General features: G+C 41.1%; 1 protein-coding gene across 1 annotated transcript in view; it reads left to right on the top strand.

Moving 5' to 3' along the window:
- Nucleotides 1–27,810, top strand: part of LOC122813955 (zinc finger protein 383-like) — a 133,809-nt gene that overhangs the window by 60,700 nt on the left and 45,299 nt on the right. The window contains exons 4-5 of the mRNA XM_044086500.1: nucleotides 21,423–21,549; nucleotides 26,957–27,082. Coding sequence (XP_043942435.1) covers nucleotides 21,423–21,549; nucleotides 26,957–27,082 — 253 coding nt within the window. The remainder of the gene's footprint in view (nucleotides 1–21,422; nucleotides 21,550–26,956; nucleotides 27,083–27,810) is intronic.

Below are 27,810 nucleotides of genomic sequence, written 5' to 3'. Positions count from 1 at the left end.
TAAATCCCTTTAAGGGCAACTTAAAAAAAATTCAACAAGTATAGCTAAGGATAACTATAAGGCATTCTTCAGCTATGTCTGTAACCTAAAATGTAGGATCCAGATGTGTGCTGAATTAGATGTGGATGGTATCACAGACACTTTTCCTGCAAAAATAGCTAACTAATTACCAGACAGGTTTGGAAAAAATTTCACCCATCCCCTCCATATATTCCACAAAGCATTCCCTCTTCATCTCCCTGCCTAGCATCTCCAAAGATCAAGTCATTAATCCAAGAACCAAGTCATTAATGCTATCTCCAAGACCAAAACCACAGCCTCTGTGGGACTGGATGGCATTCCAGGTTGCATTTTAAATGGTCAGGGTGTCCAACCTTTTCAGTTGCAAGGGCCGCATTGGGTTAACAAAAATGGTCTGGGGGCAAACGGCAGGTGAGGACCAAAAAAAAAAAAAAAAAAAAGGTCTCACATTAACTGAAGAGCAAAAAAAAAAAAAAAAATGTGGCTGTAGGCTAATTTGAACAATAAATAAATTAATAAATAATATAAATAAATTAATAAATGCATAATATTTCACCTAAACTTAAACAGTTAAACATTCTAACATCTTTGTAAAGTTTATTTGGAAATCATACATTTGAGTGACTGTAAGATCACTGCTGATCAGTCGTTTCACTCAGGACAGCACAAAACCACCTCCATCTGACTCAAAGTATATGAAAACCACAGTAGGGAATTAATAGTCTACAAAGGAAATACTGACTTATGGTCATCCTTCCAGTACTCTCAATGTGGGAAAGTGGAACAACATTTACATATTGCATGTGATTGTTGTACTTTGTATCAGTATATTGCAGTCATTTTTCTACTTCAGTGTTTTTTTTTTTTGGTTTGTTTTTTCATGTGATCACTGTACTTTGTACTCTGCATAATACTTATTAAATATAAACTTCTGTACTCTAGTTTTGTTATAATTGTTCTAGCTGTGGTTAAAAAGGGATAACATCATAAAAATAATGCAGTCAAACCAATTTAACTTACAAAGTTGAAAGCTCATTACTCCTGAAGAATGGCTGATAGCAATGGAGTCTTGTTTAAAAACTGCTGTCCTCCCAGACTTTACAATGCAGATAATATAATATACATTATGGTATAATTAAACTTTTAACAAACAATAAAATACAGCATTTGGAACTCTGTGGAAAGTCTCTGTTGTTCAGTTATGTTGTATCAATGCTGACCCTATTCACACGGCCAGGATGATCGGGTCATATCTATCAATATGCCAGACAAAACCAGCTAGACTAGACAAAAGGCCCTGTGCTAACTGCTAGCTCCATCATTTGTGCCAACATTAAAAAGTGCTACAAATGCACAGTCATTGTCACTATCTAACTTCCATGACTGGGCATGAATAAATAAATTACTAAAAACACACACACTGGGTGTGTCTTGTCCCTACCCCTGCATCTTCATACATTACATACATTTCCTATTGCCAGTATATATATATATATATATATATATATATATATATATATATATATAAAATTATCTTGCTGAAGCTTCATATAGTTTGTTTTGTTCAGTTAAGGTTTTAATAAACAGAGAATTAATAAAGTGGAGGGATACCACCAGTCTGGACCATCATCAACACAGGTCATTGGTGACTGTTAGCCATGCCCAATACAAACCCTGTAAAGCAGAGGATTTTATCCAAAGTATGTGGAGTAGGTCAGCTAGTAAATGAAGGGGATACTAGGAGCAAATCATGATAATGAGTGGGCCAAACAAATGAATGACCAACACAGTAGAATGAGAATACGTTTATGTCTTATACATGTCTTTAATGATACACCAACAAAACAAGACACAGTTTTTTCGTACTGAAAAATAAGCTGAAAATAAGAGGAGGAAGTATGCAGTGCAGTGCAGGAGACTGTGTTTCAGCGCAGCTAGACCTAAATAGGCCAAATGCACTTGTTTCCTTATCTCAGTTGGAAGGTGATTCCAAAGGACTGGAGATGAGCTTAGAAAATATATTTCCCCCATGGAGGTTTTGAAATGGAGTCCAGTAAGGGTTAGTATTTCTTCAAAGTCTTTCCTGAGAGCATCATTTTTGTTGTCTGAGTAATTTTGTTTTTTAGGGACCGGATCTTATTTCAAGGCCATATTTTTCAGTGGTATAGTCCCACAGGGTGCCAGGACATTTGAGCTAGGCAATGTGTTCTACTTGTTCCTGCAACAATAGCTGCATGAGGTCAGATGTAAACATAAGTAGCCACCATAATGCTGAATCTTGTAGTAGAACTCTGGCTGTACAAAATATTCATTCTGTCATCTTGCCTTCTACATTAATAAATCTCTTTGTCATAGTCTAGAACTGGTATATTCTGTTAAAACTGTGCATGATGGGGGATCTAAGGGTTTAGCTGACTGGGAACGCTTTTGTTTGCTGACTGGTCCAAATAGATGCATGACATAAGATTGTCACATTTCGTTGTGATACTTAAAAGTATGAACTATAAATTACAAGTTTAAGCTAAAAGGGTGAACCTAAATTACAAGTTTAAGCTAAAACGGTGAATAGTGAAAGTCCTTTTGAGTGCAGGCAAACAATTTACTTGACTAAAGCTATGCTTTAGAAATGTCTGTGACATACATTTGTGTGAAGTGAGCTAGCGGCAGCTGTATATGTTTACTAAACAACGTAAATTGAAGTTAGAAAGCAAAGTCTCATTTTGCAATGATGTGCTGACAGGCATCATGTCTTGAACAGTTGAACTGCATGGTATTCTGTTTGATTTGTACAATAATTTCTGCTTGAGCTCTTTCAAAGCAACAGAGTACAAAAAATGAAAGCGCTAATAATAACTGTCTTGTCATTCAGTCGTTTTTCCAAAACAAGGTAGGCAAACTTTCTATAAGGAAATAAACCACAGAAAGATAAATAAACAAAAACTCTCTGTCACTTTCACCTAATCCTAACCATGAAGAATTAAAAACGCTGTATGCAGTCATTACAGGAAAAGTAAAATCAATACAGTACGAGGACAAATTTATGCTAAAGTGAGCTGAGCCTTCCTCTTGTAACTTACCTTTGTTGTAGTGTAGTAGTCGGCGTGTACACAACGAATAAACACAAATAAATCCTCTCTCTACTGCTACGGCACGATCAAGCTCCTTCCTGCAGCTTTTCTTTACAAAATCACCCGAACGGTGTTTCAGATCGCATACCAGCGGAACGACGCTGGTATGGGAAAAACGTAAAAAAAGAAAGTTGGCGCATGCGCAGAAGAGCAAAACTACGCGGACACGGAAAAAAAGTGAAATTCATTTTAAATTTAAATTTAAGGGTCGCGGGCCGCATGGAAGAGCTCTGAGGGCCGCATGCGGCCCGCGGGCCGCGGGTTGGACACAACTGGTAAAACATGAGTTAACAACTCCATGTGCTATTCTCTTCAACTGCAGCCTGAGTACTGGCTTTGACCCTGCTGAATGGAAAACGACAACTGTCATTCCCCTATATATAATGGTGGTACAGGAACAGACTCTGGGAACTACAGTCCTATAAGCTTAACCAACCTTATCTGTAAGGCCATGGAATGAATCATCATGGACCTTATAAATATGGATATAGGTGATCTACAAACCCTTGATCTGACACAGTTTGGTTTTGTCAAAGGCAGGTCATGCCTGGTGGACTTCTTTGAAAACATCACCAGACCCACAGACAAATGCAAATCTGTGCATACAGCCTACCTTGATTTAGCCAAGGCCTTCGACACAATCCCACATTCGGCATCATTGATAAACTCTTCCAGTTCAATGTCAACCCTTATGCCATCAGGTGGGTTGCTAACTGATTCACTGACAGATCTCACTCAGTCAAAGTTGTGGACTTTACCTGAACCAGCAGACCTGTCACCAGTGAGGTACCACAAGGGTCAGTACTGGGCCCCCATTGTTTGTTTTGGCCTGAGAAATATATTCCAGAGGGGTTGTGGCTGACTAAGTTTGCTGACAACTGCAAATTAGGTGCAATCATTGATTCCCCAAATTATGTCAATATACTTCAAGAGGGACTTGTACAAACCAATGATTGGTGCCAAAGCCATGGACTCAAACTCAATGCTAAAAAAAAGCATTACCATTCCCTTTGGTAAAAATGATATCCCTGCCAACTATCATATAAATAGTAACTCCCTATGTAACAACTCAGTAGTGAGAGAAATGGGAAAGCAACTTGATTGTAGCCTAAACTTTGACCAACATTTATCAGCTGTGGTAAGGAAGGCATTCTACGTTGCACAGCTTATTAGCAAAGGCATTGCTTCGAGCGAAAGAGGTCATAACTCCCTGTAGTTGGCCCTCTTCAGGTCAGTATTCAAGTACATTGCTCTTTGGTATGCACCTTACCAAGTACTTGCATAAAATTGAGAGAACTCAGCAATTTCTACCCAAGAAAATTGAAGGTCTCCAGCACATGCCATACATTGACAGACTGAAGCCACTGTCGCTGTACTCAGTAGTGTACAGACTATTTAGAGCAGACCTGTGCCTGGCCTACAGAGCGATCTCAGCAAACTTAATGGAAATGTCGTACACTTGCTAATCAAATGGTACAAGGGTCACCCACTCCAGGGACCTTCATCTGGCCTGCAATATAAATAGGACCTGCTGGAGAGACAGATATGTCTCTCAGAGGTTGACACTCCTCTGAAATTGTGTACCAATTGACATCAAACAGAGCCCCTCTATGACCCTGTTTAAGTGTAGGCTGAATGACTGGATGGGAAATTGTAAATTCCTGCCAGGGATTTCACCTTTGACCCTCTTAGATATGGGAAGTCATTGCTAACTAAGATCTCCAGTTTAAGCAAGAACTTTTATGTTGGGTTTCTCTAGTGTTATGTTAATGTATGAGGTAAACATGACTAGGCTTACAAAAACCATTGGGTCAGTAGCCTAGTAACCACCTATGACGCTATCTAACAGTTGCACAATCTACAGTATTGGTGTTATCATCAAAGATGTAATAATCACAAATATCATTAATAATCACAGGTCTCATTTTTTAAACATCTTTAATAAATTATCACATAAGTTAGGAACATACATTAATAGAAAAGTATACAAATCATATTAATATTTTTCATTTACATATATTATACATTGCATATGTTTTCCTTCTTCATAACCACTATCATTCAGTTCAACATTATGTAAGTTGGTCAGGTCCTGCCTTACTTTAAACCTCACTCCTCCTCAACATTATTCTGCAAGCAGTGTTTCTACAAATTCCATTTATTTTTATGTAATTTGCTCCTCTTTTGTCTTTCTTATAATATTAAATATTTTAAACTACAGTTGTGCTAGAGTTTGATTTCCATTTTCTATAAATGTTTTTTTTTTGTTTGTTTGTTTTGCAGCAAACAGAATTAAACTTAATAAGGCCTTACTATGTCTAGGCAATTTAGATCCTATTTCCCATCTGAAAAGAATAATTTTCTTACTTACAGCCATTTGCTTTCCCAGTATTTCTGACAGAGTACTCTCTAGAAAAGTTTTAAAATCTGCCAGCTCACTGCGCTCCTCAGAAACATGTTCTCATTTACCTCTCTCTTCCCCATCCTACTGCCAACATTTGCTGCCTTTCTGAGGAAAAAATTCTTTTGAAGTCTGCTTGGGTGTAAAAATACCTAGGCAAACACTACCAAGAAAAATCCTAAACCATCTGGACTTTGTTGCACACTTGGGGGTCATACATATGTCATCTCATGGTTCCCTTGTAAATTACTTTTCCAGTCTCTCTTCCCAATCTGGTAGGGAAGGCAGTGTCTAACCTTCAGTCTAATATTCTTCTTGGTCTCATCAGAGTCTATTACCTTTCCCTCTCTTGTTATTTGGTTGATTCCTTTGCAACTTATTTCCAGTAAATTCCAGCCCCCTCTTGTCTATTTCTGTACCGCTAGTTGCAGTTGTCCCTATTAGTAAAAATCTTCCTTCTCAATTCCCTCATTTCTTGAACTCCCTCCCACCCCACTTCTTCTTCATTGCTTTGCACTTTCAATTATACCCTTCTGATTGTGTTATGTGTATGAGCCTTTAACAGAGTAGCTCTAAAGTATCCCATCTGATGATGTAAATCTTTATTCATTCTTTACTGTTAGGACTTCGACTCTGTCCTCGGAACCAATGCGGCCGTTAGCAAGCTCCTGCCAGTCAAAATCTCTCAGCTAAGACCTACCCACAATGCCCCTCTCATAGTCTCTTCAGATCTCATTTGCCGTGTTCCTCTTCAGACGTGCCAAGCCTTCTCTCAGCTAAGTGTTAGCTTTTTGTGTTTTTTTCTCAACTCTAGTGAGATGACAGTAAGACAGTTTTTTTTCTTGTTGTCTAAAGTTATTTCATATCTCTAATTTGTTCTTTCCTGACTAAGCCCTACCCACTACCTTTGGTAGTTCTTTCGTACCATCACTAGTACTACTCCCTCTCTCCCTGCCATAGTAGGCCCTGCTCTTACCTTTGGTATTTCTTAGTACCATTGTTGGTACTCTTTCCTCTTATCTTTAACAAAAAAAAAAAGTGCTTTCTTTTATCTTGTTGTTAGTTATATAGTTTGTTGTGTGGTTATACTGTGTATTATGGCAGATAATGCCAAGTTTGGTTTCAAACAATGTGATAAGTGTGGGCGTAAGTTGCACAACTCTGACGGCCACTCCCGGTGTGTTTACTGTTTGGGCATTGATCACCTTAATGTTTCTTGTGACATTTGTTCTAGCTTCAGCAACTGTACGTTGGCTGAATGCAAGAACAAACTTATCCTTAAAATCACCCTTTGCAGAGGCTCTTTCTGGGATGGAGGTCTCACCATCTCCTAAGCATAAAGACATTAAAAGACATAAGGAGAAATGGAGTCTTTCAGTTCCCCTTCCTCCTTGGAACCGAGTCGACACCGGGCTTCTCCCGTGCCATTGGCGCAGACAACTTCGGAACCAGGGTCCTTGTCTTCTCCCTCGGTGCCACCTTTGATTTTGACTCAAGACTCCTTCCACTGTACCGACCTCGACACCATCTCCCGCAGTGCTGACTTTGTGACACAGGCCCCGACTACTGTACCTGCACTGACACCTACCCTGGCCACAGTGCCGATGTCTTACACAGCTTCTCTGGTAATGACTCCTTCAGTTCCGAAGATCAAGCACCTTCCAAGAACTAGGTATTCTCCTTTTTATGACTCCCTTTTTGGGACAGCAATTTAGTCCCCTTTTTTGGAGACTAGACTCCCCATCAGCTGCGTCCTTCAGATCCACCAGGAGCCTTTTAGAACAGGATGTAGTGAGGGTTGTGGACCAGCTTCTGGCAGCTAGAGGACTAACCACCCAGACCAGGTCTTCCCTCCCCCTTGGAGCGGAAGCTTTCATGACGTATTCTCCTGTCTATCCTCCTCCGACCTCCACCCGGGTTTCGGAGACTTCGGTACTGATGGCCATCCCGGTACATACTGTCTCAGCACTGACAGTGGAGGCTTCCCTGTCAGCACCGATTACTCTTAGCAACATATATCCTTTGGAACTGGGGCACTCTCGGAGCAATGATTGGGCTGTCGGCACTGTGGCACCCAGTTTGGTTCCGATGTTTTCTGTGCTGTCGTCTACAGCCACGGCTCTCCTGGCAGCTGCCGGCCCTTTTGGAGCTCCTCACCTGAAGGTGGGCTCCTCGAGGTGGGGTGTGATCCCGGCTCCGAGGTCGTCCTTCTCTGTTCTGGGCTCCTATCCCTCCTTGGGTGGGCCTGCTTTCAAGGTGATGGAGAGGGTCTTTGCTTCAACAGGCTCGCAGCTGACACCATTGGCATCAGAACCAGAAACCCCCAATAGCTTGTAGCTGTCTCACCCTCCTACTCTGGAACCTCGAGCATGGGAGCCGCAAGACTTGCCTCTAAGGGAACTCTTTCTCCGGAGTCCTCCTCAGAAGATCCCACTGGGGAGCCACCCCGGAAGAAACTTTGCAAGAGGAAACATCTTGATTCCCCTGAGGAATCCATCACTGAAGACACTGATTGCAATGAGGGAGAAGGGTCCCTACGGTCTCTCCAGGATGACATCTCATTTGGAGACATTTTCAAGATCTTCAAGCAGAGGAGAGACTAGAAGCCCTCCAACCCTTCGGAGGAATCGGTGTTCTTGCAGGCTTTCCGTGCTCGGCCATCCACTGCCTGGGTGACCCCACCTGCAGATAAGCTCATTCGAGTTATTGTGCAGTGTGCCTGGAAGGCCCAGGACAACACAGAACCAATCCCCCGGAGGCCAGATAAAATAGTGTCCACCCCGGAAGACCAGCCCAATTGGTCCAAACAACTGGCAGTCGATTCCATGGTCGTGGCAGTGGCCACCAAGAAGGAACTGGTGGAAGATACGAATAAAGAGTCTCAGGCTATAGACAGACTGGGAAAGCAGACCTACGCTTAGCGACCCTTGCCATCCAGTCGCTAAATTACCTGGCATAATTTACTCACCTCCAAAGAGACCTAATTAAAGGAGTGTCTGCCTCTTTGGAGGAGGTACTGCCTGAGGAGGTACATGATACTGTTGCCTCTCAGCTAGCTACCTTGGAAACAGTCTCTAACTCCTCGATGAGCTTGATTTCTCACACTACCAAGGGGGTAGCTTGAGCTACCGCATCGGGCATCATTATGAGACTACATGCTTGGATGCATTTGTTTGACTTTGCGGACCACTTTAAATCTTCTTTTGTCAATGCGCCTGTTGACGAATCTTCCCTTTTTGGTCCCAAAGTAAGAGACACACTTTCACGTAGTGAGAAGGATGGAAAGACCTTGTCTGCTGTGGGCATAAGTTTTTTCACCCCCCATCGGTCCTACTCCAGGAATCAGATGGGAGGAAAGTTGTGGTTCAAGAAGTCCCAAGGATCTTTTTGTAACACTCATGACGAGCAATCCCCCCAGGGTAGAGGGGGCAACTCATCTGGAAGATACCCTTTCGGGGCAGAGGGGGTCCATGTAACCAGGGCATGCTAGAGTTTCCTTCTCTGGCAGACCCTTCCAGCGCTCCTGAAGAGTGGCCCGATTGCTTTCCTCTGGAAGCAGTTGGGGGTCGATTTTGCCTGCACCTATAGGCCTGGCAACTCATTACAATGGATGCATGGGTGCAGAGGATAATATCCAGAGGCTATCCTATCCCTTTTGACCTCAATCCCAGATCCATGAAACAAATCCCTGATGTCCCACCCAGTCAGAGGGAGGTCGCAGCCTTAGAAATCGAAAAGCTGCTAAGAAAAAGAGTCATCCAACCAGACCAAAGAGGATCCGGCTTTTACTCGAGGTTCTTTTTAGTGCCAAAAAAGACAGGGGACTGGAGACCAATCCTGGATCTCAGTTTACTAAACAAATTCATCAAACCTCAAAAATTTTGATGCCTCACGAGTGGTCCCTCAATCCTATAATAGTGGATCAGATCTTTTGTCGTTGGGGCAGGCCTTGCTGCAACCCATTTGTTTCTCCCCTAAACAACAAATACAGAAGCTATTTTGCCCTGATCCCCACTCTGGGAGTCAGCGAGGGATGCTCTGATGCACAGTTGGCCCCCGGGTCTACTGTATGCCTTTCCCCCATTTCCCCCATCCTGAAATTCCTTCAGAAAGCTCAAAGGTTGAGAAGCAGAGTGATCCTCATTGCCCCTTACTGGCCCCGTCAAGTCTGGTTCCCTTTCCTATGGCCTCACCTGATTCACAGCATGTGGATCCTGGATCAGTCCTAAGGTCTGCCGTCTCATCCTCAGGGAGTGATTCACCCCAATCTCCACAGCCTCAAGCTCACAGCTTGGTTTCTCCACTTCCGATGATTGCCAGGCTACCTGATATTTCATCCCCTGTTGACGAGATTCTCCTGGCTTCGCACAAACCTTCCACCAAAAAAATTTATTCTAGTAAGTGGACTAGGTTCTCTAGACAGGCCAAATAACATAACATAGATCCCTTTTCCATGCCTATTCTGAAGATCCTACAATACTTGACTACCCTATTGCACACGGGAGCGTCAGCATCAACAATTAGAGTGCATTTAGCAGCTATTGCAAATTTTCACAATGGAATTGACAATCCATCTGTTATGTCACACCGACTGTGCAAAACCTTCGTAAAACTCTACTTCTAGTAGCCCTTACCTCAGCGAGAAGAGTATCTGTGTTGCAGGCCTTGAGTGTCGAGACCTTACTTGATTTTTCATAGGGAAAGAGTGTCCCTACGTACTGACACCTCCATTTTGCCCAGGGTCATTTCTGGGTTTTCCGTTAATTGATCTGTTGAGTTTTCTTTCCTCACCATTCAAATACAGGGCAATACCTTCTGCATACCCTCGATGTTCATAGGCAACTTTGTTTCTACTCGGACAAAACTAAATCTTTCAGAAAAATGGATTAACTGTTTGTGGCCTTTGCAGGACCCAGATTGGGTAAGCCTGTTTCCAAAATGACTATCTTCTTGGCTCAGACATGCCATTACTTTCATCTACCATCAGAACACGTGTCCTTACCTTCCAGAATAAAGCGTCACTCTACTAGATCGATGGCTACTTCAGTGGCTTTTCATTCCAGAGCTTCTATGGATGATATCTGCGCAGCAGCCACTTGGGCAAGACCTCATACCTTTATCACTCATTACAAATTGGATTTGGCCTCCAGGGGACAAGCATATTTTGGTTCTGTGGTGCTCAGGAATGTCCTTCCTTAGGGCCACCAAGGACTCATGTAGCTGGGAACTCAGTCCTAACAGTAAGGAATGAATAAAGATTTACATCATCAGATAAAGAAGTTATGTCTTACCATAATGTTCCATCTGTGTTGTAGATCTTTATTCATTCATTACTTCCCAGCCTCCTTCCCCCTGCCTGGACTCCTGGTGGACTTTAGGATTTCCTTATTAGTTAAAGTATCTGCTGAGACAGAGCCTCCTACTATCACTATTATTACTTCTGTACTATAATGGCAGGCAAACTCTATCTGAAGAGACTATGAGAGGGGCATTGTGGGTAGGTCTTAGCTGAGAGTTTTTGGCTGGTGCAAGCTTGGTAACGGCCGTGTCAGTTCCAAAGACAGAACTGAAGTCCTAACAGTAATGAATGAATAAAGATCTACAACACAGATGGAACATTATGGTAAGACATAATTTATTTTTCAAATCAGATAATCTTAAACCTCCGTATTGTATTGGGAGGCTCAGCTCATTCCACTGAACTCTTACACTCTTTCACTCCTAGATAAATTAGTTCAACTCTTTATTAAATATTGTCCTTAACCTCTTCTGTGGTGATAAAAATGTACCTGGTTTGTATATAAATCTAAAGGGGCTAAAAACATTTTCACTGCCTGCATCTTACTATCCATATCTGTAAACAAGAGCTTCCAGTTTCTCAGTTTTTGTGTTGTACTTTGTTTACTCACTTCCCACATATCCTTAGCTGCCATGACTTAAGTCTTTCTAATCCATTCATCTTATGTCCCATTAAGTATAGGTACTGCTGAACTAGTTCATCTTTATGTAATTTACGGCTATAGCCTTTGTTTTATCTTCATTAATTTTATATTCCAAAAAGACTTTAAATTGTCCCAAAGTTTTCCACGACACTGAGATGTTTTTTTCTGGATTTGTCAAGTACAAAATAATATCTGCAAATAAAACTAATGGTTCTTGATTACTGTATACCAACCATATCCCTGAATTTCCAAGTCTTTTAGTTTCTTTGCCAATGGCTCTAAATAAAAAGCAAATAATAAAGGGGAACAATGATACCCCTGCTTGGTTCCTCTGTCCAGTCACAACTTATCAGAGAGGAACCCACCCATTCCCATCCCATATCATGAGTAATAGAATGCATTTAGGAAATTTGTCTCAACCTCTTAATGTGGCATCTTGTATACATATATTTCACATGAGCATTGGAGTTTATGTATTATATATGTGATTGCAGTGCATTTTATATATATTTTTTAGCTTGCATTTTGTATATATTTTTCTTTTCTCATTACACTCTGACATGTTCTGTTAATCTTTTCCTGTTAGCATTCAATCTTACGTTTATGTTATGAATTTTGCTGTGTACTTAATTTGTGTGTAATATTGTTAATTGAAAGACCGTGATGTTTCTTCTGGTCTTTTAGCTCTGGTTGTAGTTGAAAAGGGTTAATAGACCAACCCACTTACCATGTGAACAAACAGTAAATAAGTCTTTCCTCAGATCCTTCATATATTCCTTTATTTAACCTTGTTATTTTATCAGGAAATGCAAATGCTTCCATTGCCCTACTCACAAAATCCAAGCTTACTGTTTTAAATGCTTTCTCTACATCAAGACTCACATACAGCATCATTTTCTTACATTCTGCTTCACTCTTGGTCATCATTGTTCTATTAATGTCAAATGTTTACCTCTTCTTCTCAAAATAACACTGATCCATATCTATCAATGTTGGCATCACCTTTGCTATTCTTTTTTCTAGTATAAGCCTAAATACTTTATAATCATGATTTAAAATTGAAATGGGTCTGTATAAAGCTGGGACTTAACTTTTTTTGGTTAATACAGCCATCACAACATTCTTCCAAGATGCTGATGCATCCCCACCTTGTAAAACACTATTAAACAAAATCTTCTAGATCTTTATCAATGTATTCCCTTCTAATTGCCACAGAAGTACCATGTGTTCCTGGAGGATTCCCTGCAGATTGCTTATGCATTCCGGTTTTGTTTTATCCCCTCCTGTCTTACTATTAGTTGTTGAGTCTCCTCTTCCATTAACCTTGGCATAATTTAGTCTTCCATAAATATTGCTGTTTGTGCTATTTCTTTGTTCCCAAATTCTTTTCCTTTGTAGAGAATTTCATAAAATTTCACAAATATCTCTAATACCTCTATAGGATTTCTGTTTGTTTTTTCTTACCACAGGCTCCTTAAGTTTGATGATGGCCCTTTTTACTTTCTGTTGCATAAGTCGTTGTACTAAACGTTTTTGTGCTCCAGATTTGTTATCAGAAAATAGTTCCTTAACAGTTTCTTTCTAACCTCATGCGTATTATCGAGGAAGTCTTTTATTTTCTCTTTACCACTCTGCAGTTGTGCCTCTTCTTCTTCTCGGAGATTCCCCGATTTCTGCATTACTTTAACCTTTGTCAACTGCTCTAAATAAATCCTAGTACTTCTTACCTATATTTGTTTTTATTTTCTTCCTACCCTACTTTAAACTCTACTTTCATTTTATCCCACTCACAAGCTATCTCTATTATTTATTCTTGGATAATTTCCATTGCCTATTACTTAACTTCCTTTCTTTTTAACAGGTAGGTGAGGAAAAAGTAGGTGCCTCATTTTTTCTCATTACCCTCATTTTTATCTTAATTTTTATCTGTGCATGATCTAAATAGCTATTGGATGTTTGTCAAAGCATTCAGTTAAATGTGCATGTTCCTGCGAAATATAATTTATATCCAGCTTATCTCAAGCTGTGTTACCTTAGAATAGAGAATAAATAATACGTAAATTCTGTCAGAGTTCCTTCAACCAAATTTGTATCTTCCATACTAAATTGTTTCATAAATTTATTCAGAAAACTAACCTCTTTCATTATATTTTCCCTTCAAGGCCCCCAGATACATCCTCATTGTTGCAAATTGAATTCCAGTCCCTACCAGTTAGTAATATTACCTGCTGAAAGCTGATTATTTCAACCAAATTTTATTAAGTTCTGTATAGCTGTTTTAGGTGGAATATAAATACATGCCAGCATAATCCTCCTCCCTTGCTAATAATCCCTTACTTCCACAAATCTAACATCATTGTCTTTTTTCCTCTTCTGGCAGTATTGGAGCCACTCTAGCAATCAGTGTTAGTATTCACTTCTACCTTTGTGCGTGATGTTTTGTTGAATATCCATCCTGAAATCCTTTCTGTGTCAAATTCACATGCGCATTTCTTTTCAAACATGTCTTCTGCAGCATTGCAATTTGCACTCTGCATTTCTTAATATAATTCAGTACTGTCTGCTTTCTATCTATAGCTGTAAGGACATTTGCATTCATTCTCAGATAATATGGATAGAGCAGACATTATGATAATACACTCTTGTTCCTTCCCATTAGACATGGCAGTTTTTTTTTGTATGTGTATTTCCATTTTTCGTTGTACATGCACGTTTGTCAGGGTAATATTTTATACATTCTCTTCTCATCTCCATTTGAACCTATTTCCCATTTTCAAGACATTTTGTTTTAATGAAATCCTACAGACAAAACATTAAATACATTCTTAGAACATCCTGTCCCGATCTCCTTCTCTTCCATGTTGCAGTACTCAACATGTGGGTTTACTCCTTTTGCTTTGTGAATGTCTGGCCAGTATACAAAAGTTTTCAGTCCCTGTAGGGTGCATGGGATGTTTGATGTGGCTCAAGGAACGTGGGCCATGAAATTGACATCTGCACTTACCAGCCCTCAGAACTGTAAGTCCCGGTCAGACCAGTCCTAGTAAGGGCAATGTCAGTCCTGTGCCACCCAGAAAGGAAAATGCACCCGGACAGGAGGGGAAGGAGGGTGGGAAGGAATACTGCAACATGGAGGAGAAGGACATCTATGGTTATGGTAAGATTTTACACAACTTTTCTATGTCCTTCTATTCCCGTGCTTCACTATTCAACATATGGGTGAGTATCAAAGCTCACTGTGAAGGACGGGGTGGTGGTCTAGATGCGGTTTCCAGGAATCCATGAAGGATAGCCCTGGCAAAACCCACCCTGGCCTTGGAAATTTGGTCTAATTTGTAATGTTTGGTGAAGGTGTGCACTGATGACCAATTGGCTGCTTCAAGAATGGTAGAGGTATCCAGACCTTTGAAGAAGGCTCCTGAGGAAGCCATAGCCCTGGTGGGGTGTGCTTTGACAGTGCCTTGCATTGATTTCCCATGATGTTTGCAACAGAAGGTGATTGCTGTGGAAATCCAGGTAGAGATAGTTTGTTTGGTTACTGCCTTCCCCAGGGCTCTGGGATGGAAGGAAACAAATATTTGGTCAACCTGTCTGATGGTCTTGGTTTTATGCAGGTAAAACCTGAGTTGTTTGTGAACGTCCAGAGAGTGAAGTGCTCTCTCACTGTCCCACTGTGGGTTAGGGAAGAAGGTAGGTAGCTGGATGGCTTGATTCAGGGAGAGGTCATTCACTACCTTGGGCATGAATGAAGCGTTAGTTCTAAGAATAACCATGTCATTGTGGAAAACTAGGAAAGGTTGGGTAGTCATGAGGACTTGCCATTCTGATACTCTTCTGGCTGAGGTCAAGGCCACGAGTAGTACCGTTTTCCATGTACAGTATTTTAGGGAAGCTTTGTCTTCTGCCTCAAGTGGAGGGAGCATGAGCTTTTCCAAAACGTACTTAAGGTTCCATGGGGGTGGGGACGGATTTCATGGGGCCTCGTGAAGAACCCTTTGTGAAACAGCTTAGCAGGCAGTCTGGATGCTAGAGGGAGTTCCAGGGGAAGGCATGCTAGAATAGCAGACAAGTGGGCTTTAATGGAGGAGTAGGCCAATCCTGCCTGCAGTAGCTCACACAGGTAAGACAGAACTAGAGGGGTCTTGCTTGCGAGCGGGTCCAACTGTCTTTTGTGACACCATATAGAAAATGTCTCCCACTTTGAAAGGTAAGATTTTCTTGTATTTGGTTTCCTGGCCTACTGCAGGGCAGTGAGCACATCCTCGTTGTAAAAGGTGTCAGGAGGGGATCAGAATCCTATCAGCCACAGGGTAAGGTGCAGTAACTGCCACTGTGGGTGTATTTGGGATCCCTTGTGTTGTATGAGAAGGTCCACTCTGGAGGCGATGACTTGTGGTGATTGCACTTGGATAATTGAAAGAGTAAGGGGAACCAATGCTGTCTTGGCCAGTAGGGAGTCACTAACAAGATTTCCAGCAGGACCTTCTGGATGAGTGAGAAGGGGAGGAATGCATAGAGAAACATCCCCTTCCATGAGATTGAGAAGGCATCTTTTGCTGGTGCCTGAGGGTGTGGTGTCCTGGTGCAAAATCTAGGAAGTTGCCTATTGATGGAGGAGGCAAACAGGTCTGTTTGAGTTGTACCCCACCAGTGGACCAGATCCAGGAAGACATCCCTGTGAAGGATCCATTTGTGGTTGTTTATGATGGTTCTGCTGAGATGGACTGCCTGAGAGTTCTGTAGTGAGAGAGAATGTAGATTCCTTGCAGGGTCATGCCCTGTGAGGTGGCCAGTTCCCATACTAGGAGAGCTAGTCTGCATAGTAAGACTTGGTCCCTTCCTGTTTGTTGAGATACCACAGGACTGTGGTATTGTCAGTGAAAATCTTTAGTGTGCCTTTCTGAAGATATGGTTGGAAGGTTCAAAGGGCCAGGAGGATTGCCCTCATCTCTCAAACATTGATTTATTTTTGATTTTGTGGCTCTGGCTACTGATCCTGCACTGTATGATGTCCCAGACTTGCTCCCCAGCCTAAATCTGAGGCATCTCTGTGCATGATCTTTGTGGGTAGGGGCGGTTGGAGGAGAAGACCTGGATTGAGGGTCACTTGTGTCAACCACCACTGAATTTCTAGTTTGAGGCATGGTAGGAGGGGAACCCTGCACTCCAAGGGGTGGGAGTGTTGTGTCCAGACCGACTGAAGGTACCATTGCAGCTTTCTCATATAAAGTCTTGCTAATGGTACCATGGGGATAGTAGCTGCCATGTAGACCAGGAGCCTAAGGTACTGCCTTGCTGTCAGTTCTGTTGACTGAAGAACCATTAGTAGGCATTCTGTCAAGTTTTCCACCTTTTGTAGGGGAAGGTAAGCTTTCATGAAATCTGACTGAAATCTACACCCTTAGAAGACAATGTCTTGAGTAGGTTCCAGGTGGGTTCTTGGTAATTTATCTGGAATCCCAGAGACTGTAGGAGGGAGACAACCAGGCGTGTATGTTGCAGAAGGGTCTCCTTGTTGTCTGCCATTAACAGCAGGTTGTCCAGATAAGGGAATATCTGGATTCCTTTTGTCCTGCAGAAGACAATCACTGGAGCCAAACATTTGCTGAAAAACCTGGTTGCAGTAGAAATCCCAAAGGGCAAGGCAGAGAACTGAAAGTGAGAAAGACCCACCAAGAAACTCGGATATTTCCTGAAGATGGGCTTTATGGGGTTGTGAAGATAGGCATCCTTTATATCTAAGGAGGCCATAGACCCCTGAGAAATAAGAAGAGGGAAAAGGGTTGATAGGCTCAACATCCAGAAGGTTGGAACGTTTAGGAGTAGGTTGAGATATGAGAGGTCTAGAATTGTTCTCCATGGACCACCTTTTCTTGGTACCAGGAAAATCCTAGAGTAGAAACCTTTTCCTTTTGTGGCGGGGGGCACTGGTTCTATGGTTCCTTGAGCCAGCAGTGCTTGTAGTACTGGCTGCAGGGAGGTGTAGTTGTTTTGGAGGTTGTGGGATGCCTTTCCACTTTGGGGGCAATAGTCAGGTCATGAAATATCCATTTTGAAGGATTGAAGGGACCTATTTGTCTGAGGTGATGGATGCCCACACAGGGAGACAGTGAGAGAGGCGAACCAACAGAGGGATCGAGGGAGAAGACTGGGGTTGTAGGTTTGGCATGTTGCCAGATGCTACCTGCCCTGTCTTGAAAGGACGGCCTCTGACTAGAGGTAGGAGTAGCTCTAGCTGGAGGGGGGGTTGCTTTCTGGTAGGTTTTCTAGGCCTTGAGGGAGCAGCAAGGCGCGAATGTTTTCTAATGAACAGTGTTTTAGCTGGGAAGTTTCTTTGAAATTTAGGACTAGAGGAGAATAGCATGTATTTTAAATCCTGCATTTTTTTTTCCATTTTGTTGAAGTGACTTTAAAAATCTACCACTTTTTCTCCAAATAAGGCTACGTTGTCCAGGGGGGCATCAATCAGCTTTGCCCTAAAGTAATCTGCAAGGGGATGGAGGTGTCGCCAGGAATACCTTCTTAAAAGCATATGCTGATGCTGCTGACTTTGCTGAGGCTTTAGCAGCATCATAGCTGCACTTTATTGAGTGCTTGGTAACCTGGGAGGTGAGAGCTAGAAGGGAAGACAGTGAAGCTTTGGCAGCACAATCTTGTGTATCAACCAGTTTCTTGGAGGTTTTCTCCAGGAGGGATGAGGCTTATTTAGCCATGTGTGTCTGGTAGTTAGTAGCTCTGACGGCCAGAGTAGCAGAGGTGTAGATTTTCTTACCCAGACGCTCCATGGTTTTGCTGTCTTTGTATCTGTGGAAATGGAGATGGTGTCAGGGTCTGCTGGCAGACACATAAGGAGGTACTTAGCACTCTCAGAGACTTTGTAAAGTCTATCAGGCCTGCGTGGGGCAGGTGGTTGTGAGTCAGGATTTAAGGGTGCTGAGGAGAAGGCATCCAGGAGCAGACAGGCTTGGGGAGTCCATCTGAATGAGGTCATAATATCTTTTTGGACCTTGGTCATTTCAGAGGACTCCCTCTTGAAAAGCTCTTTCATCTTGGAGTTGGTTTCCCTAAAAGTCAAATCCTCAGCTGGGGAGTCTGTGAACTGTTGGAAAGTGAATCAGATGGAGAGTCAGAGAGCTCTTCCTCTTCTCTTACTGTTGGGTCTGTGGTATGAGGCCTTGGACTCAGAATGGGAGGACGGATGTTAATAGCCCCTACATAGGTAGGATGCAAGGCCATGAAGGCATTAAACAGATTTTGGCTGAAAACCTGCCAGTCGGGCATGCTTTCAGTGGGAGTAGAAATGTGCCTTCTTTACTCCTTCTTTTTAAGAGGTGTGGTCAGGGTCTGAAGAGAGGAAAGCCTGAAGTCTGGAGTCTGTAAGGAACCGGAGGCATCTGATGGACCTACTGAAATGTTAGTCCCCCCCATGTCAGAAACCAATGCTGGTAAAGCCTCTGTGGACTTGCTGTCCACTCGGGATTGTGTGGCTTCCATGTAGGTATTTGCTATATCCAAAGAGGCAGTGCCTGATTCCTCTACCAGGCCAATGTTGGCCACAGGCTGAGGGTTAGATGCTAGAGGTGCAGCTGAAGTGGTAGGCCGTATAGTCTCAGCCTTCTCTTTCAGCGGTTCCATAGGTGCGTTGGAGGAGCTCTCCACCCCTAAAGCTATTTGTTTTAAACTGTGATTTTCTAAATACAAGTTAAGTGTATGCAGACAGCTGCAGTGTCTTGGGCATGAATACCTGACAAATGGAGCAGGCCGTGTAATCGTTCAACTGTCCCAAACAAAAAGGCACTGATTGTGGGCGTCTTTGTGAGGTATCTGGTGGCCGCACTTACACCTGCCCTTTTTGGATGAGATGAACAAGCATTAAATGAAGGAAAAGGACTGAAAGATTCCCCAGTAGGGCGCTTATCTGATTTCTCAAATCCGACGGCCATGAAGTCAGGAACACCTGCTGTTCAACTGACAGCTGAGAAGTTCTGAGGGCTGATGTGAGCAAACGTCACTTTTATGGCCCACATTCCTTGAGCCTTGTCAGATGTCCCATGCACCATCTAGGGACTGAAAACCTTTGTATACTGTCCGGATGTTTGCGAAGCGAGGAGTAAACCCATTTGTTGAATACTTCAACGTGGGAATAGAAGGACATCTATATCTAATATATCTATATCTAATATATATATATATATATATATATATATATATATGTGTATATTCACCAAGTGACGTTTAACCCTGCAGATAGGAACAATGCCCCAAATCAACAGTCAAACCCACAGGCATTACCTAATATAAAATTACGGTTACCCATGCTAAAGCGCATGTTACAGCCTGCATTCCCACTTACACTGATTGCTGTCTGTTCTTTTCTCATCTCTATTCCCCTCACAGATGTGAAAAACTGTTTTTCATGTTTTCAGAAATCATTACCTTTTAGCCTTAAGAAAAAGTGCACTGGCTACTGACTTTAAATAAAACTAAATTGTGCACTGTCCTATTTAATGCATTAAAATAGTAAGGCTGCTAGGCTGGCTACTCTTATTCACTTCACATAATTTCAAACTGTATTTTTCACTGAAATGCTTATCACTGTACCTTTGAGATTTGCATTTCTCTTAGCTGTTGTAAAGTTTTATAATGTACTGCAAGGACGGATGAATAATAAAAAGAAGGAAGCCATAGAGACAAGTCAGTGTTACAGACCTGGAAAGTCACTTTTTAAAAACAAACTGAAAAAAAAATGATAGAAAACAGATGGAAAATGACTATGTTTTTGCTTTTGATTAAAATGACAGAAATAGTAATAAATACTTGAGTCTACTTTAATGATATATCAGTGCCGAGAGGGAGCGTTGTGAGTTCACCTAGGGTAGTATATAGAAAGGGTAAGAGTGTAAATCATTATGCAAGTTCCAAGTGATACATTCATGATACAAGATGTGGAAATTTTCCATACATAAAGTCCAAGATATAAAAATGCAGTTTAGTGGGAAACACAAAACTATACAAATTTATTATTAAGAACAGGGTTGGCCTGTGTTTCAGATCAGGTCATTTATGAGTTTTATAACTACTCTATATATATATATATATATATATATATATATATATATATATATATATATATGGGAAACATAAATAAAATGCTCAGAATGAGAATATTAAGAATATTAGATTATTTAAGGGATCTATGGCACAAAAATTTGGACAGTCTCATAGCTGGGCATTTTCTTGAAAAAGAACTTAAGATAGAGGACTGTGAAATTTCTCCTGTTGAGCAGGATAGTTAACAGATTTGTGGACACAAAATACTTTTTGTTAGAAGCTGAGTGCATTTTAAAATCAGTACTTTACATGTACATAGATTGAACCAAGAAATGAATCTGACCGTCTTTGGTAAGATGTATTGTAAATTATCTGTATCTAATTCTTAAAAATAATTTAAATGTTTAAGCTTGTGACCTTTAATCCTTCTTAAACACATTGTTACAAAGGTGGCAGGTATTCACATTTTATTATTTTAATAAATGTTAAGCTTTAAAAGTAGGAATTGTTTCATGTTTGGAAATTTTATTGCTACTTTAGAGAAGTATACAATGAAGATAATTTAAACTCTCTGGCATAGATACTTGCTGTTAAATGGTGACATTTCATTCTTTTATGTCATCCAAACCCTTGATTCCACACTACTGTACTACGAGCAAAGAGTCAGGAGATTTTGTTGTGTCTGGTAGTATTACCTTTTATAATTTACTGAAATGGTGTGTCAACCATTGACTCTTGGCTACTGTCTGAAATGTTACTGTTGTAGCATGGCAACTACACTTCTGATAACAAAAGACGATGTTTCTATCTGAAAACTGCAATTTTTTTCTGTTGCATGCTATAAAACCAGGGATGAAGAACACCATGTATCTTTTACAGGCACCAGAAACATTTGAGGATGTTGCTGTCACTTTCTCAGAAGAAGAGTGGAAGATATTAAGTAAACAAGAGAAGGAGCTGCACAAGGAAGTGATGGTGCAGAACTATGAAAGCTTGGTATCAGTAGGTAAGTGTAGCCTTATCATAAGAAGTGAAGTATTTATTCTGAGTTTTAGTTCCCATATTAATGTGATCTTCCAGGAATTATTTATTTCTAAGCTGGATAAGTGAACTGGTCGGTTATGGACCCCTTTGCAGCCATAACAAGGGCAACAAGGACTAGAACAACACAGATGGGCAGTTTACAGAGTTCAGTTGAACCATCATGTGTTTGGTAGATGGAAGGAATGAGAACCTGTACAAAACTTGTATGGATAAAGGAGAAACCTACTGGGTCCACACAGGTAGTTGCCAGGTGTCAGGACTGAGCCCTGTAATGGTGGAGATTACATGAATAATACTGAAGCCATACAATTGTAGGTAATCTTCCATTATGTACAAGTATTCCTGGATTGCTAAAAAACTGCTTTTTTCCAGCAGTGCAGTTTCTTGGATTATTACAGGTACATAATATTATTTCAAATTAACTAAACAGCAGCACTGATCACACTGTAGTGTCGATCATACCTGCAGTGCTACCTGTGTGGTCAACAACAGCACTGATCACACTGTAGTGTCGATCATACCTGCAGTGCTACCTGTGTGGTCAACAACAGCACTGATCACACTGTAGTGTCGATCATACCTGCAGTGCTACCTGTGTGGTCAACAACAGCACTGATCACACTGTAGTGTCGATCATACCTGCAGTGCTACCTGTGTGGTCAACAACAGCACTGATCACACTGTAGTGTCGATCATACCTGCAGTGCTACTTGTGTGGTCAACAGCAGCACTGATCACACTGTAGTGTCAATCATACCTGCAGTGCTAACTGTGTAGTCAACAACAGCACTGATCACACTGTAGTGTCGATCATACCTGCAGTGCTACTTGTGTGGTCAACTACAGCACTGATCACACTGTAGTGTCAATCATATCTGCAGTGCTACTTGTGTGGTCAACAACAGCACTGATCACACTGTAGTGTCAATCATATCTGCAGTGCTACTTGTGTGGTCAACAACAGCACTGATCACACTGTAGTGTCGATCATACCTGCAGTGCTACTTGTGTGGTCAACAGCAGCACCGATCACACTGTAGTGTCTATCATACCTGCAGTGCTACTTGTGTGGTCAGCAATGGCACTGATCACACTGTAGTGTCAATCATATCTGCAGTGCTACTTGTGTGGTCAACAACAGCACTGATCACAATGTAGTGTCAATCATATCTGCAGTGCTACTTGTGTGGTCAACAACAGCACTGATCACACTGTAGTGTCAATCATATCTGCAGTGCTACTTGTGTGGTCAACAACAGCACTGATCACACTGTAGTGTCGATCATACCTGCAGTGCTACTTGTGTGGTCAACAGCAGCACCGATCACACTGTAGTGTCTATCATACCTGCAGTGCTACTTGTGTGGTCAGCAATGGCACTGATCACACTGTAGTGTCAATCATATCTGCAGTGCTACTTGTGTGGTCAACAACAGCACTGATCACAATGTAGTGTCAATCATATCTGCAGTGCTACTTGTGTGGTCAACAACAGCACTGATCACACTGTAGTGTCGATCATACCTGCAGTGCTACTTGTGTGGTAAACGATGGCATTGATCACACTGTAGTGTTAATCATACCTGCAGTGCTACTTGTGTGGTCAACGATGGCATTGATCACACTGTAGTGTTAATCATACCTGCAGTGCTACTTGTGTGGTCAACAGCAGCACTGATTACACTGTAGTGTCGATCATACCTGCAGTGCTACTTGTGTGGTCAACAACAGCACTGATCACACTGTAGTGTCGATCATACCTGCAGTGCTACTTGTGTGGTCAACAACAGCACTGATCACACTGTAGTGTTGATCATACCTGCAGTGCCACTGTAGTGTCGATCATACCTGCAGTGCTACTTGTGTGGTCAACAACAGCACTGATCACACTGTAGTGTCGATCATACCTGCAGTGCTACTTGTGTGGTCAACAACAGCACTGATCATACTGTAGTGTCAATCATACCTGCAGTGTTACTTGTGTGGTCAGCAACAGCACTGATCACACTGTAGTGTCGATCATACTTGCAGTGGTACTTGTGTGGTCAACAACATCACTGATCACACTGTAGTGTTGATAATACCTGCAGTGCTACTTGTGTGGTCAACAGCAACACTGATCACAGTGTAGTGTCGATCATACCTGCAGTGCTACCTGTGTGGTCAGCAACAGCACTGATCACACTGTAGTGTTGATCATACCTGCAGTGCTACCTGCAGTGCTACTTGTGTTGTCAACAACAGCACTGATCAGAGTGTAGTGTTGATCATACCTGCAGTGCTACTTGTGTGGTCAGCAACAGCACTGATCACACTGTAGTGTCGATCATACCTGCAGTGCTACTTGCGTGGTCAACAAAGCACTGATCACACTGTAGTGTTAGTCATACCTGCAGTGCTACTTGTGTGGTCAACAACTGCACTGATCACACTGTAGTGTCGATCATACCTGCAGTGCTACATGTGTGGTCAACAACAGCACTGATCACACTGTAGTGTCGATCTTACCTGCAGTGGTACTTGTGTGGACTACCTTGTCCTATTCAATAGTGTTGATCATACCTGCAGTGCTACTTGTGTGGACTACCTTGTCTCATTTAAGGCAGCAGCACCTGTAAGGCACTCGACAGGGAGACCCCCCCCCCCACATACACACTGCTTTTGTCTCACTGTAACTTAATCGTGGTACTGAATCTGCAGTATTCAGTGATACAAATATGGACATTAAATGTGGGAACATTACTTCATTTGGTCAAGAGTTGTGAAAATCCATTTTTTGTGTTCAGTAGAAAAGATTTTTTTCACATTTAATAGTATTTCAGACTTTGTTCTAGACTAGAGAATTGAAGTCCAGCTTACTGACAACCAGGAGCATCATACTTAATTATCTGTCTGCCAGTAGGCATTGATGAAGTAAAATCTTGCACCCTTTTTCCTTACTACATTCTTAGCCTTTATATGACACCAGTGTAGGCCTTTTGTTCTTTTTGTGTTAATCACCATTCCCTTTCCCAGTGTGTACTCTCGCGTGAATCACTGCCAGTTCTGTAAGATGCAGCCTGTTTAGATATTTGTTTAACTAAAATATATTAATGAACATTCCAAGCACAGCTAAATAAAGTGTCAAAATGGGAGGAATAGTGAATAAAAAAAAGAAAGAGTTACAGAGGAAGAAAGTGGGATGAGACGGAGGGGTGAAGAGGAAACTATATATTTGTTTTGCAGCAGTCTGTTTTCTTAATTCTCACTTTAATCTTTGTTTCCCCTTTTCTTTGCTTAAGATTTTCATTATAGCTTCATGTAACACAACAGTTTTGCACTAGAAAGTTGTAATCTCTTCTGGATGCATTTAGGATAGAAATACAGTAGCTTGTACAATAACTGATGAATAAAAAAAATAAAATGCAAAAACAACACACTTTTTACATCAAGGACTGTATAATATGGTACTGTATAGATGGTAAAGAAGGTGTACCCAACTTGTAGTTTTTTTTACTCAAATTTGATTCAGAGCATCATTAATACACTTTAGGTTTTATACCTCACTATGATGTCACTGGGTAACTTTTGTAACAGCCCAGGATTTTGTGTGTTCTGGAATCCACTGTTGCATATTTCTCTCATCAGCTTTTTCTGAAAGGTACATTACAGTTGTAACACCAAGTGATTGTCCGTTAAATAGCAAATGTTATTCACATTTGTGACATTAAAACAGCACTACCGTTTAAAGTAATTCAGTCTCTTTGTCAAACAATTTGTTCTGCTTTAGACAGAAAAGTCATTGCCAAAATGTGTAGTACTGAGTGGGATTCAACTACAGGTTTGAGAGGCTCATTGGACCCAGATTTTTTATTCCTCCCAGAAATACACAGTCTGATAGAACTCGGATGCATGTTTGATTCTTTATTATGAGTGGAAATTCAAAATTTAACTGCATTATACTGTGTTTCACACTTTTAGTTTCCAATCCTGCTTTCTGTATATTATGAAAAGTAGCTGCATTTTTTTCAGTAAAAGACTTAGTTGTCTTTTTTACTGATTGCTTTTAGTTGAAAATTACTTATATTTGGATGTTTGCAAAGTTTATGCCTGAAAACTGGTGACTTGATGAAGTGGCAGGGACGTAGGAAGGAAGGTAGTTTTATTTGAAGTACCCATCTCTCTCCTCTCCTTTGTGGAACATACACTCTTGAGTTTAAGAAATTAAGTCTAAAAAGAAACAATCCTGCATGGGGGAGGGGGAGTCTGGTCTATATCACTTTGTTAAATCACTATTTAGTGAATGGTTCTTCGTCGAACACCTATCGAGCAAGAAAAGCTAATCATCAAACTAAATTTTCAGTGTAAACTATCCTAGGTTGACCTTATGGGAGTCCGCCCTAGTGACCATTAAAAAAAAAATGATGATTCTGAGAATATTTAAAATATAAACCATTGTCACTGTACTGCTATTTATGAGAGAATTCTGTAACCCCATTCACAGACGTGTATAATCTGTGAACATATCTCTAACCTGTAGGCTGTAATTTATCACAGTTCCCCTATAAGGCAGAGATCTGTGAGGTACAGGTCACAGCATTCTTGGACTCATAGCCGGCCTTAGGCATAGGCCAACTAAGTGGCCGCCTAGGGCGCCACTCTAGCAGGGGCATTTTTTCAGTGTTTATTTGATGTAGGTAGAACAGGATGGGGGCACCGGGTGGTGTGGTGGGGGGTGCTGTGGAGCCCTTTTGCCTAGGGCACCAGTTGACCTAAGGCCGCTCCTGCTTGGACTCAGTAGATGCAGCAATGTGCTAGGGTTCAGAATATCTCCACATCTAACAGGAGGCATATGCATTTTCAAACATCAACATTGTAAGAAATGTTTATTAAAAGATTTTGAATCGTCTTCCATTTTCCATTTAATTGTAACTAGTGATACAATTTGCCAATTTTGGTCAAAAGTTCCTTATCAGAAATGCACACTAGTAACTTCATATGAAAGCAAACATTATTGTGAATTGATTTTGAATGTGCTTCCTACAAAAACGTGTATAGCAACAAATGTGGTTTGATATTGTAACTATAAAGCTACATAATGAATAGCTACACAGTAACAAAAAGAACATCTGTACAAAAATCGCTATGATTACAAAAGGTTACAATTTCAAGCTCTACTTCTAAGTATTTTGTTTTATTTTAAAATTGATTGCACTGCAATTCTTTCAGTAAAACAAACTTGTATGAATAAGTACAAGGAGCCGTACTTACAGACAGAGGGAATATATTCTAAACGTATCAAAAGAAGTCTATAGTCTGTTTATTCACTTTGTATGCACTCTTGGGAGGAACACAATGTAATGTTATGGTTTTGCATTTTTTATATACAGGGTACAAAATCCCCCCAGAAAAATTATTACTGCTAATTAAACAAGATTCTGATGAACAGCCAAAGTGTGATGTGGAGGGAAAACATATCACAAAACAGCAGGGTAATCAAGAAGGTGGCTTCAGCAGTAAGTGAAAAGCTCATTAATGCACTTTTAAGGACTTGTTTTCACTGATATTGATACTTTTTGAGGAAAATGGAAAATTTACAAAGTAGAAGACCGAAGGTAAGTCAGTGTAATAAGGTAATGATAGCCTTGACTAAATCCATACATGCAACATTTATGTTTAATGTAAACAAGGCTATTGCAATAGCAGTGGCATTGTACTGGGAGGTGGTAGGTGTTCTGAAAGGCATGACATTATGAACAAAGACTATTGAACTTTTTCTCTGTTTCATTGTATTCATTTTTGAGTATATCCCATAACATTTTAGAGGTTAGACTCAGGAGGCAGTTGTAAAACATCTGATTTTTGTGAAATTTGGCACAGTAGACTTGGATTACTTGCTCATCATAATTTAGTTTTTGAACTTCACAGTTCATTTTACTAGGCTAATATAATGTTATGCCTGGCACAGTGGCTTTATGGATATGGGTAAAGGCCTGATGGGAATAATATGTGTATTGACTACACTAATGGTATATTCAGTAATTGTAGAACATTTGCGAATCCATAAAGAGGATTTGATTCGACTGTAATCCAGGTGAAAAAGGTGAAGGAGAGTATTAACTATATAAATCAGTTTTTGTGTATAGTCACTGACTATTATCTGTAAGCATTTTGGATTGATCTTGGACAGCGCACTGGTGCAGCGGTAGCATTGTCACCTTACAGCAAGAGGTTCTCTGGTTCA

Source organism: Protopterus annectens, chromosome 10.part0, assembly GCF_019279795.1.
Source record: "Protopterus annectens isolate FY-2018-M chromosome 10.part0, PAN1.0, whole genome shotgun sequence".
NCBI lineage: Eukaryota > Metazoa > Chordata > Ceratodontiformes > Protopteridae > Protopterus > Protopterus annectens.
This window is presented reverse-complemented; position numbering and strand designations above follow the sequence as displayed.